At 56.5% G+C, this 12,496-nt stretch overlaps 1 protein-coding gene across 11 annotated transcripts in view; it reads right to left on the bottom strand.

Annotated features, from left to right (window-relative positions):
- Positions 1-12,496, bottom strand: part of PTPRF (protein tyrosine phosphatase receptor type F) — a 311,983-nt gene that overhangs the window by 36,892 nt on the left and 262,595 nt on the right. For all 11 annotated transcript variants that reach the window (XM_038760656.1, XM_038760661.1, XM_038760660.1 and 8 more), the window contains 5 exons: positions 9,081-9,198; positions 7,947-8,525; positions 6,997-7,094; positions 1,173-1,426; positions 62-149 (listed from right to left, as the gene is read on the bottom strand). In XM_038760656.1, the coding sequence (XP_038616584.1) occupies positions 62-149; positions 1,173-1,426; positions 6,997-7,094; positions 7,947-8,525; positions 9,081-9,198 (1,137 nt within the window). The remainder of the gene's footprint in view (positions 1-61; positions 150-1,172; positions 1,427-6,996; positions 7,095-7,946; positions 8,526-9,080; positions 9,199-12,496) is intronic.

Raw genomic sequence — 12,496 nt, 5'->3', positions numbered from 1 at the left:
CGGGCAGGTTGCCTGCTCTCTCTCCTTCCCCAGGGAGTGTTGTCTCGCCAGAAACCCCTACCTGATCCAGCTCCATCTCATCAGGTGACTTCCCTCGGGTGGAGAGGCTGCTGCTGCGATCGAGGGGCACAACCACGATGTAGTAGCTCCTGGGCAGAGGGAACCAAGGAAGTGGGAATGAGTCAGGCCAGGGATCGCCCCCCAGGCTTTCCTCTTAGGCCCCAGAGCCCTCGCGGGGAGGAGCCAGGCAAACTCCAGGGCATCGCCCTCCTGCTGATTGCCAGAGGACCCAGGGTGGTGAAGGGGTCTGCTCCCTACCCCAGAAACCGGGACATTTCCCGCGGGTGGTCATTAAGCTAGGGAAAGATGCTTTCGGAGCTGAGTGGAGGGCATCGGCAGATTGGAATCAGCTCCTCCGGAGCCCGAGTGGGCAGGTCTATTATAAATGGCTTTCTTTCTTTCTAAGCCCCTGCAGATCCTCAGGCCATGTCTTATTGAGAAGGCAGCTGCGTTCTGGTGCAGGCAGCGACTGACAGCCTGCTGCTGAGTGGGCCGGAGGCGGGGAGAGTCCAAGGCCACCCGAAAAGCCCCAGGTCTGGCTGCTGACACACCCAGACGCTTCAGCCTCTCCAGCCTGCACAGTGGGGCTCAGCACGGTTTCTGAGCCACAGGTGATAGAGGTACAGGGACCACCTCTGCCCCCCACTGGAGATGGTCAAATCCCCCTCCATGGTGGGGGCACAGGGGGGCATTATCCACTAAGGTCATCGCATCTCTCCTTCTTTCTCTGGGGGCGACTAACCTCCCCCGCAGCAACAGGTTTGGGGAGTAGTCCTATCCTAATAATTCTTAGCAAGTCCCTTCCCCCTTCCTGTGTCCCAGTTTCCACATCTGTAAGATGGGGGTACTCGTGTCCATCCCATCTCCTTCACCTCCCCTGGATATGAGGATGGTGAGGTGTGTCACTAGGGGTAACTGCTGATTCAGGCCCCATGGCTACAGGCTGCTTTCACTCAGCAGCCCCCGCCCCCTTCATGCTGGTACAGGCTTTGTTCTTATTTGCTAGACCGGAGACAGCTGCTGGCGGAGGGCAGTGACCACTTGGCCTGCATTGTTTCCTAGGGGGTTTAGATCCTAGCCAGGATGGAGGGGGGATGTCAGAGCGGCCATACCTGACAGAGGCAGAGGTCTGGACTTTGGGGAGGGTGAGGGTGAAGCGTCCATCTTCGATGTACTTGTTGCTGGACACCGGCTTGTGGAGCAGCACGTTGGGGGCCGTGCGGATGGACACCAAGTGCTGGAGGCCCCCGGCACTGCTGCCCCGGTTCATCAGCACGAAGGAGTACTCGGTGTCCGGCTCCAGGTTGCCGATGAGCTTCTTCATTGAGTGTCCGTCCACCTCCACGCTAGCGCTGTTGTACAGGATCTGGAACGGGAGAGGAGGCAGCATTAGGCCCCTGGGAGGCTGCTGGGGAGAGAGGCACTCAAAATAGAAAGCGGCGTTCAGGGTGATTTGGCTTCAGGTCCAACCCCAGGTGGCCTGGATTGCGTGCGTTCCATAAACAGACTTGAATTTAGAGACAAAGGAGGAGAAGCGGCAGCTATGGTCATAGAGCGCACCGAGCCTCGGGGCTCGGGGGGGCAACAGGCTGAAGGGATGCAAAGCAGCTACAGCCTAATGAACCCTAAAACAAAGAGCCCTTCTGGAAGTTCAGCTTCATCTCCAATGACTCCCTCAGCCAGCTGCTTCGCAGATGTATGTGTGTGTGTGTGTGTGTGTGTGTGCGCATGTGAGAGAGAGAGAGAGAGAGAGAGAGAAAGAGAGAGATAGATGAGTACAGGGGAACTGGAGTGGGAGGGAGGTGACAGTCCTCCCGTGGTTAGCCACCAGGGCCTCCTTCTCCCATATGCCCCCCCAAAAGAAAGATCGGGAATGGCCCACCTGCTCTCCAGGACCCTGGTTAGGGATGGAGAAGGTGAGATGGAAAGCAGCAGAGAAGGCAGGCACAAATTGTGCAAGGGGAAGTCCAGGGGAGCTAGCTGAGTTTGGTGGAGGGTTGGGCTGGGGGCAGGAATGGGGCAAGAAGACGAACACTGTAGCAGGAGATGATCATAAGATAGCAAGGGAAAGCCTGTGATGGAGAGTGGCTTGTAATGAGTAATGACTTTTCCAGGAGAGAGTGGGGAGGGATTGACAGAGAGAGAGAGAAAGAGAGAGAGAGAGAATGAGCGTATGTGTGTGTTCTCAAGGCCTTCTCTGTAACAGGAAAATTACTATACAGTTAGAAGCAGCCATAAAAACTAATGTGAGCCTATAAGAAATGAAACCAAGTCTTAAAAAAAGTCCAGATTCAATCAAAAAGGAAGCAATCCCTGCAAACAGCAGCCTTGGTCCTGTCCTTGTGTGAGTTTGTGAGTTTTCAGACACCGGATCACTGGCACTGGGAAGACTGGGCAACATTGTGGGGCTGTTCGGGGGGCCTGCCTCCAAGACTGGTGGAAAGTACACCATCGAGGAGTAACTGAGAATTCAGACTGAGAGCCCTCAAAACTAAAGAGAGAAGCTCCCGCAATCAGGAAAAAGGCCTTAAGGACTGTGATGGGGGGAGGGAGGGGGAGGGAGGGGGAGAGGGAGAGAGACATATATATATGTGTGTGTGTGTGTATGAATATCATAAATGTATGTAAATGTTCTGGTAATATTCTTATTAAAATGCCCCAGGTGAGTCCATATTCTCCAAGGGGATAACAAAACCCTGCTTTGCTTCTCCTAGGAGACGATTCTGCAAGTACAGCTGATCCCAGGGGGGAGAGAGAGGGAGGTGCCCAGAGCAGGAGGAAAAAGCTCGGCCACAAGGTTCTCAGGCTATTCAGGTCTCCTCTCTCTCTCTCTCCTTCCCTCCTTCCCTTGGTCAGGGCAGCAGAGCACAGTCTAAGCCTTTGAGGGAGCAGTCTGCCCATTCTGCTTCACCTCTCCGGGATTCACATGCCACCCTCCCCTCCCCTCAGTACCCCCAACCAGATCAGAGCAATGCCGAGGACCACGTAAGCAAGGACACACAGCTGGTGACTCCAAGGGGAGATCCCAACCTCCAAAAGGATAGAAAGGCCCATGAAAAGACTACTCCGAGTTCTCTGGAGTTGTTCCCGGGCAGAGGTATTTGTTTAGGAATGGAAGGCATCGCTGGGCAACCCCTGGACTCCACTTGGGCAGCTCAGCCTAAGCCAAAGCCCGGGATCCCTGCCAGGAAGGCCCCCGCCCTTTCACCCAGCCTTGCTCAGACCTCAGTCACAGCCCGCTGCAATCTGCTTCCTCTTCAGGGGCCTTCACGGATCACGGCACATATAATCGCGTCTCTCATCTCCTAGCCCACCACCTGAGCCCCAGCTCCCTCTCCATCATCTCAAACTCTTTCTCCTCTTTACCATCCAGTCCCCTAACCATCCTGGCCCCAGAGCAGATCTGGTTTTTAATGCCAGAGTCTGCAACGCGGCTCCTCAGTGTCACGCTCCTGCAGAAAAAAAAAAAACAGGCCTCCATTTGTCAGGAGTTTATCTCCAAGGCCAGATGAATCCCCAGAAATCCCCTGGAGAGTGGAGAAACCCTAATTATTGATTTGTTAGCACTGAAAATTCCAAAGGTCTCAGTTCATCGCCAATAAAAATATCAGAAGGTTCTGCACGGGATGCTGGGCTCCCAATCAGAACAGTATCTGCTTTAATTAAATCTGTTAAAGTGGAAGATGACACCCTTTGGGATGTAGATTTAGATGGAGACTGTTTATTGAGTGGAGATAAAGACTAATTGTTCCCGAGGAGATTTATCCACTACGCTCCTTGCATTATTAGGCTCCGGCCTCTATCCCATGCGTCTGAATTAAAAAGATAGTGGAAAAGGAGGTGAACCTAGTTTGCAAAACACAAGACGCCTGAAGGTTACATATTACCACCAGGTGTTTGGGTCAAAAACCCTGTCGCTTTCTGGCCTCCCGCCTGCCTGCCTGCCTGGGAACGGTTGCAAAATGAGAGGTTTCTGGAGCCACGGAGATGCTTCCCCACCCCCCATCTGCACGGCTGGTCTTTGGCACACTGGCACCCATGCTGCCATTTCGTGCCATCTAATGCCATCTGCTCTGGTGGCGCATCAGGGCTCCCGCCAGCACAGGCAGACGACAAACGGTTGGGAAAAGCAGAGAATCCTCCAGCACCTGCTGGACGTAGGTACCTAGATGGAACTGCTAGGTTGGTGAACCACATGTGGGACAGAGACTGTGTCTGACCCCAGCCCTTAGCGTAGACTATCCTTCTTGAGCTAACTTACTCCCTGGGCCTTGCCCTCATCTCTCCTGTCTTCTCCTCTTCTTCAAAGCCCTGCTGAAGGCCCAACTCTGGGGGGCCACTCTGGGTTCATGTCTCCTCTCACCCAGGGTTATTCCCGCCAACAATAATAATAATAATTAACTGTGGTATTTATTAAGTGCTTACTGTGTGCCAGACACTGGTCTAAGAGCTGGGGTAGATTCGAGGTAATCAGGTTGGACACAGACTCTGCCCCCGATGGGGCTCACAGTCTTAATCGCCATTTTACAAATGAGGTAACTGAGGCACAGAGAAGTGGACTTGCCCAAGGTCACTCTGCTGACAGGTGGCAGAGCTGGGATTAGAACCCACTTCCTCCGACTTCCAAGCCTGTACTCTTGCCACCAGGTCATGCTGCTTCTCATACGATCAACTACCACCTCAGGACTTTGCACCAACCACACACAATTCTGAACTTGCAACCAATGAGCACTGCGGTCCGCTCCCTCCTAAACAACCCCTTTGCCCCATTTTTCCATCTGAAAATTATTACAGCATCTGTTTCCCCAGGTAGGATTGCAAATTCCTCAGGGGCAGGGATTGGGGGCCAACTACCTTGATGGTACTCCCCAAAGGGGTCAGGTACAGTGCTTGGCACATGGTAGTTGCTCAATTGATGCTGCTGACAGGCTGGTGGTAAGCACTTAATACTGCTTTTCGGGGAGTCCCACTACCATGACCCTAACTAGGGCCCCTCAGAGGACGGGGCCCAGGCCCTGCCCGTGGACCTTCTCCCAGTGAGACCTCGGCAGAAGGTAGCCCTGGGTGGCAGTCAATCAGAGGGCATACGTGGCCTCGCCTCCCACTTTCCCCTCCTAAATATCAGGTCTGGGGCTTTCTCCATGTCTCTACTTGGAGGCTTTATGGGGGTGGGGAAGACCGCCGAGAATGAAGTTTAGATTGAAAAGCAAACAGTGAAATCTGGCTCCCTCCCACCCTGGGGATCCAGCGTGTATGTAGCTGCTCCTGAGCTCCGATATGCCAGGGATCCTTCCCACTGAGAAACTTTGAGGGTACAGAGAATGAGGAAGCAGCATGGCCTACAGAAAAGTGCATGGGCCCGGGAATCAGAGGACCTGGGTTCTAAACCTGACTCTGCCAATTGCCTGCAGTGTGATCTTGGGCAAGTCACAACTTCTCTGGGCTTGTTTCCTCAACGGTAAAATGGGGATTAAATAGCTGTTACCCCTTCTACTAAAACTGTGAGCCCCATGTGGGATAGGGAATGCGTCCAACCTGATTAACTTGCATCTACCCCAGAGCTTAGAACATTGTTTGATACAACGTAAGTGCTTAACAAATGCCCTAATGTCTGCACCTATATGTATATATAGATACATATAAAAATAAAATGTCCATCCAGGGAGGGGGGTCAGATGGCCCTATCTCTCTGAATCTCAGGCTTTTTCCTCGCTGCCCAGTTCAGTGGCGAAAGCTTTGGTTGACTCTCTCTGCCTCTAACAAGCCTCACATGTTTGGAAGCAGGGCTCCGAGGATGAGAGCTCCCTCTTCTCCCAGAGAAGAGGCGGGGGCTGATCAGGCGGAGCAGCAACAGTTACCGATAAGCTTCAGGCAGGGAGAGGATTAGGGGGTTTCTGCCTCATTGACTTCTGGGAGGGCCTGAATGCCCAGCTGGCCTTGAAGACCGGGACGCCTTCAGTGCAGGGTTGCAGGCTGGATCCTCATGTCTCTCTCCCTGGCAGAACTCCATCCTGATGATAACCCGCTGGGGTTGCTTCAGGGCACTGCCAGCCTTGCATCTCTGCCAGAGTGTTTCTAGTCACTGAGCACCAACGCTGCCTCCAGGGTCGGGGAACCTCTCAATCTGTCTCCACTACAGGAATGTGGAGCACAGTCTAGCAGAGGCTGGGAATGACCTCTGGAGGAGAAAACCCCGAGGTGTGGCCTAGGAGCTGGGGGACAGATGGGGGCGGAGGATTCTGGGATCTACCACTATGCTTCTCCCACTCTCAGAGGAGGGGACCCCCACCAGCTTCCTGGATCACATGCAGAGTTGAATGTGGCATTATCCAGATCCTGGGAGTAAACAGGTAGAGAAAGGAAAGGGTACAAGTCCTGTCACTGGTCCTGACTTCAAGGGAGGGAGGAGGTAGGGAGGGAGGAGGTTGGTCCTGGAGGCCAAGGAGGGGACATCCTTGGGGATTCAATGGCTTTCTGTCTCAGGATCAACCTGCCAACCCTTTCTGTCCCCCTGGGAAATACTGCCAACCCAATCTCTTGGTGGGGAAACAACCCTGAACATCAGACCATTCACCTTGGAGGGACAGTGCCTTTGGCATCCCAGCAGTACGACTGACTGCCCGGGGAGCGTGAAGACAGAAAGGAAAGTACTCTCTGGCTTGCCTTACCTTACCTTTGAGGCTGCCCTCTTCCCTTTCCAAAGCAGCTAAGACCACACGTCCCTGTTGTTAGAAGCCAAGAGCTCCAACCTTACGGGTTTCCCCTTCTTCTACCCTGCTGATTTTCCCAGTCTGGGGATCTGAGCTTGCTGGGGCACGGATGCAGCTGTGGTGGTGGTCCCCATCTGAACCCCCATCAAGGCTGGGGCGGCCTGTCATGTCCGGTCACTCCGAGTGGCAGTGTTGCTGGCCGGCCAGCTGACCCCACCGTTCTTACCTTGAAAGGCATCTCAGATTTGTAGGAGTCAGGCATTTCCCAGCTCAACAGCACAGAGGTTCTCATCACTGCATTCACTCGGAAGTTCTTGGCAAACACTGGAAGAGCACAAGGAGGAGCCGGGGGAAGGGGAGATGAAAACGAGTAAGACCCCATGACCAAATGGGGTGGGTCTCCTCCTCAGCCCTCCCTTCCCAGCCGAGTCTCCTTGGGAGGAGCAATGGCTTGACCAGCTGGCCAGGGTCATCGCGTTTCCAATCACGCCCCGTGCCTCCCACCCAGAGGGAAACGTTCGGGGCTGCGGAGAACAGGGACAAATGACAAGCAGTGATGGTGGCACGGTAACAGAGGCTCTTCATCCAGAAGGTGGACATGAGGTTGGCGGCAGGCTCTGTAGCCCCAGAGGAAACTGGCCCAGATTGATCTGATTCCTCTGCTTGCTCTCCACCCCGCCAACTCCATCGCTTGGGCTCCCGCTGCCCAGCTGCAGGGATTCCTGGGTGCTGCCACTACAAATGGCCCCACTTTCCAGGTGCCGCCCCAGCCCCTGCCCCTTGGCCCCTGCCCCCTAGCTCAGCATGCATACAGAAAACAAGGCAAGAGAGAGAGAGAAGGAGCGAGAGAACAGTGAGACGACAGACGGCTAAGCTACCACCACTGGGCCCCCTTCCGCCCCCTCGCCAGCATCAGAGATGCCGTGCTCTGGAGGATGCTTTGGGAGACCTTGCAGGGACTAGGTCATCGGGTTCCCGAGCCACCTCGAGTAGTTCTCGTGTGAGCTCGTCGTGAGCAGGGAATGTGCCTGTTTGTTTTTGTATCGTACTCTCCCAAGTGCTTTGCACACAGTAAGCGCTCAATAAATACGACTCGCCATCAGCAGTAGGCGCCCTCATCCCCATCCCACCGCAGATGCCTTGCCTGGGGTCGGACTCCCCCCAGGCCACATGTACCTTGGTCCACTGGAACCGTCCGCGACTGGATGCTGGGGCTGAGCGGGCCGGGCCCCTTGTTGGTGCGGGCCCTGACTTTGATGTCGTAGGTGGTGTCCGGCCGGAGGTTCGTGAGGGTGAGGCGGGTGTCGGCGGTGATGTTGTGGAGGTCCTGCTGGCTGTCGATGTCCCGGTAGACCACGGTGTAGTTGGTGATCCTCCCGTTTCTTTCTGCCAGCATCGGGGGGTCCCAGGTGACCTCAGTGGTGGACGTGGTGAGGCCGACCACGCGCAGGTTCTGGGGGAAGCCGCTGGGCACGTCCTCCTGGGTGGCGATCTCCTTCTCAACCTCCTCGCCGGGGCCGGCCTTGTTCTTGGCCGACAGCTTGAAGATATAGGTGGTGCCCTTGTGTAGCCCGGTGACCGTGAAGTGGTGGTCGTTCTTGCCAAAGTCTATGGTATTGGGCTTCTCCTCATCCACCCGCCGGTACTTCAGCCGGTAGCCCAGCAGCTCGCCCGGCAGCTCTTTGGGCGGGTGCCACTGGATTAGAGCCGTATTCATCGCCGTGGTGCTGATCATCATGGTGGGTCTGCCTGGGACTGAACAACACACACACGCCCCCATGAGTGGAGCCCCACCCTCCTCTTCCTCTCTTCCTCCTTCTCCTCCCAGCCCCTCTGGCTGACCTCTCGACTGGATGAGGTGTCATGGCCTGGCCCTGGGGCTCCTCATTGGCTGGGCATGATGGCCCTCTCTCTCTCTCTTCCTTTCCTCCTCTCTCACCTGTGACTCTGACCAACAGGACACGTGTAGCTCTGGATGTGAGGGGGAGGTGGCCGGGGAAGGGTGGAGAGGCAGAGAGGGGAGTTCTCAGCTCCCCACTGGGCTCCCTCGCAGGAGCCTGCTTCGATGCGTTCCTCTACCTTTGGGGACGGTACCCCTAATCCACACAGATGGAATGTGGGGAGAGAAGGAGAAGCTGAGAGGGTGAGGATGGACGGATGAAGCCCAAAACGATGCCTCCTCCCAGTTACTCCAAGTCCCAACACCACACCCAGCCCAGGGGTACCATTGTCAGAGAACCCCTTACATCACACAGCTTCCCTCTTGCTCCCAACATCCCCCTCCCCGGGTACGCAGTTGCTTGGGCTCACCCGCCCCTGTGGTGGTGATGATCTTGGGTTTGCTCCTGGCGCCATCTCCCTTGGTGGTGTAAGCAGCAACGGTGATGGAATACGTGGTTTCGGGTGTCAGGCCGCTGATGCTGGTTTCCTGTTGGAGGTGCGGTGAGGACAGGGCCCAGTCCCACGGCAAGAGGGAAACAAGCAACAAAGCCCATGTTACCTTTGTCAGAGGGGAGGGGCAGACTGGTGGAGGATGGCAGAATGCCTGGCTGGGAGGAATGGTCAAGTCTCCTGTCTTGGATGACACACCACTTCTTGCCTTGGCCGGAACTCTCTACTCAAAGCCTCGTGGGCAGTGGGGAGGGGGACCACAGCCTACCCCTGCCATATCCCAACACACAGAGCTGGCTTTCTCACTCGGGCTCAGATTCATTTTGGGGTGATTCAAGTCCAGTCCCTCCCGGAGCAACAAACTCTCGGCTGCCAGTCCGCCACCATGGTGGCAACCTAGAATTGGGGGGGGAGTGCTTACGCCAGGCTGTCTTCCCCAAGCAACTTGCCTCTCTGTGTTCCCGATGTTGCTGTCCCAGCCAGAGTCTGGCAGAGCTGGAATTGGGGAATTCAGCGGCCGACGGCCAGCTGTTGGGCTCTCTGCAGGCTAGGAAAAGATCCGGTTCCTTGGGAATCTGTCCTTAGGTTTGAATAGGGACCTGTCTGACCTAGGGCTGCCCCAGGCCTCAAGGGACCTTGGAGATTGGTTCCCCTGGAGGCTTCAGGTCTGGTGAGCAGGCCCAGAGGTTCTGTCGGGCCTGGGCCCTCGCCAAGTATCCCAGGCCCAAAGAACAGCTGCAACTCTTTGGGAAGGAGCCCGGAACTGCCGTGGATTATTCTAGAACCCGAGTTGGGGGAGAGGGGCTGACCCCCACTCCCCACAAGGGAACTCCAGATAGGAAGTGTTCTGGCCCAAACACTAAATAAGCTAAGGAGGAACTGGGCTTTTGGCTGCAGGGAGGGAGACAGTGGCCAAATGCCACTTGCCTCCCTGTGATGCAATGGGGCTCCCCTCTGCCAGCTGGGCAGTGTTTCAGATTCCTTCTGCTCACGGGATGAGGAGGGAAAGCCTCAGCAGGAGGGACAAACTAGAGCCAGCAGGAATAAGGGGAGCTGTCTGAGACAGGGCTAAGGTGCTGGTGCCTGCCTCTTCCCACCAAGATGGGGACTAGTGAGCCAATGTTGCCTCAGCTGAGGATAACAGGATGCTGTTATTTCTGAAGCTTTCGGCAAAATTAAGGTGAATGGTGAAACGGACCCTGGGGGACAGATACTGCTTAGCCGGGGTAGCCACGAGGCCAAACCAAAGGGCAAATTCCGTCCCTGGTGAGGAGGGCAACCTGGGCCCAAGGGGCAGATCCCCCGGGCACCTGTAGGCCAAAAACAGTAGTAGCAGAGGAGACCCCTGTGACGTGAACCAGAGCTAACCACAGCCATGAGCACCAAGGGGCAGTTTAAACGTTTGGGAAGGTGCTGGCTGGTGTCTGAAGTACATTGGCTAAGGCCACTAGAGCCTTTTTGAGACAGCATCACCACTCAGCATGGCAGGCCCAGGCCTCCTTTGGGTTTTCTCTGCTTGGTGAAAAGTGGCAGCCCCAGCATCTTAGCCTCATTACAAGACAACTGTCTTGCCTCTTACCCCTGCCAGCCCCAGTTTGTCCCCTCTGCTGAGTCTGTACAGACAAGGAATCTGAAACGCTGCCCTGCTGGCAGAGGGGAGTTAAAAGGCAGAGGTGGTGGGGGGCTCTCCCCTGGTGCCTGGCTGCCTGCTTCAGGGGCCAGTGGGGCCAGTCTGGAAGAGTGCATGTGGGAGGGGGAGGCCTGTGCCGGGGTGGTCCTCCTAACCCCCTCAGATGCGGGGCCACCGGAGCTGTGATTGCCTTGTGGGCCTCTCTGGGGGTTGGCAAGGCCACCTGCCTGGCCTGAGAGCCCATAGGCCTCGGGGTGCAGTTGGGCACGGATGGCGTGCTGGGGAGGCCCCACCTCCAATCCGGGAGCCTCCAGATGGTGCGTCGCTCATCCCCCTATTCATCCTCAGACAAAGAACTGGATCGCAGCCACAGGTTCTCCACCCCACGAAGATGTTGAACAGAACGGCTTGTCTCTTTGCATGGAGCCTGAGAGGGCAGGGCCTGGGGCACCCGCCACCCACGGCCGCTAGTCCTCTGCCCTACACCAGAGGGTCTCTCTGGGCTTCTGTGGGCCCAGATCCCCCGGGGAAAGTCCGGCTGGAAAACGGGGCTGCGCGGAAGGCCAGGAGGAAACCGGAGTCTTGCCTCCAGCTCTGCCACAGACTGATTAGCTGCTCTTGGGCAAGCCCCTTGCTACACAGAGCCTCGCTGCCTCGACACAAAATGGAGAGGAATATGGTACCTCCGGGGAATGGGCAGAATATACCTACTCCTGCCTCAGCGGGAGGATTGTTTTAATGAGTTTAGAAGCTCTGGAGCTGAAAGGACTCGACCCCTTCTCACGAGGAGGGTAACCTGCCCCTGGGTTAGGAAGGCCGGGTGGTCAAGAGCATTCAAGTGTCTCTAAGGAGGTTGGGAAGAGGCCAGAGAGCGAGTAAGCCAACTGGACCGTGGCCCGGGGGGGCCAGGTGGGGACATCCCCAGGGCCTGATTGGGGGGTGGGGGGGGGTTCGGCCGCTAGCACCTGTTAACCCTGGAGGAACTAGGACTCAAAACTTGGTGATGGAATCGAATCCCGGCTCAGCTGGGCCCCGGGCTGGCCACATTTAAACTCGAGCTGCACAGGCCAAGGGACGATGACATGCCCGGTGACTCGTCCTTGCCCCTCTCCCAACCACCTGGGCCCAGTGCCTGGCCACCCCCTTCCACCCCAAAGAGATGGACATGAGAACATGGAGGGCCCCAGACCAGCTAGATAAAGCCAGAGGCTGACCAAGAACTCCCACAGCTGGCTGAGCCCAGCCCCTGCCTGGCCTCTTGGCCCAGCCCCAGTTTCCACAGGTAGGAGGGGGGAGAAGACTAAGAGGTGTCTTCCCACAGTCCCAACAGGATTCAGAAAAGTTCCCTCTTTCCAGAACTCTGGCTCCCCCTTAAAGCGACAGCACCCTAGCTCCCGGCCTTCCCTTGTGGAACGGCCGCTTTATCTGCACACGACAGAGGGGACCAGACTCCAAACGCTTCGAAGGAACTGATCCGCCTGAGGACTGCACGGTCGATCGGATCGAGGCCGGGCGGAGGGGGCCTCCCCTAGAGTTCACCGCCACCCCGAGCAGACGGTCCTGATTCTCGCCTGGCGCCTTGGCCGCACCTGCCCCCACTCCGTGCCTCTCCCCCCAGGCCCAGCCCTTCATTGTGCAACCGGCAAAGCCCGAGACACCCCGACAAGCACCAACAGGAATGACACAGTGAGCAAGCTCTCCCCCA

The sequence above is a fragment of the Tachyglossus aculeatus genome, chromosome 18, assembly GCF_015852505.1.
Source record: "Tachyglossus aculeatus isolate mTacAcu1 chromosome 18, mTacAcu1.pri, whole genome shotgun sequence".
In the NCBI taxonomy this organism is placed as follows: domain Eukaryota; kingdom Metazoa; phylum Chordata; class Mammalia; order Monotremata; family Tachyglossidae; genus Tachyglossus; species Tachyglossus aculeatus.
The sequence above is the reverse complement of the archived record's forward strand: the minus strand, read 5'-3'. Positions and strand labels throughout refer to the sequence as shown.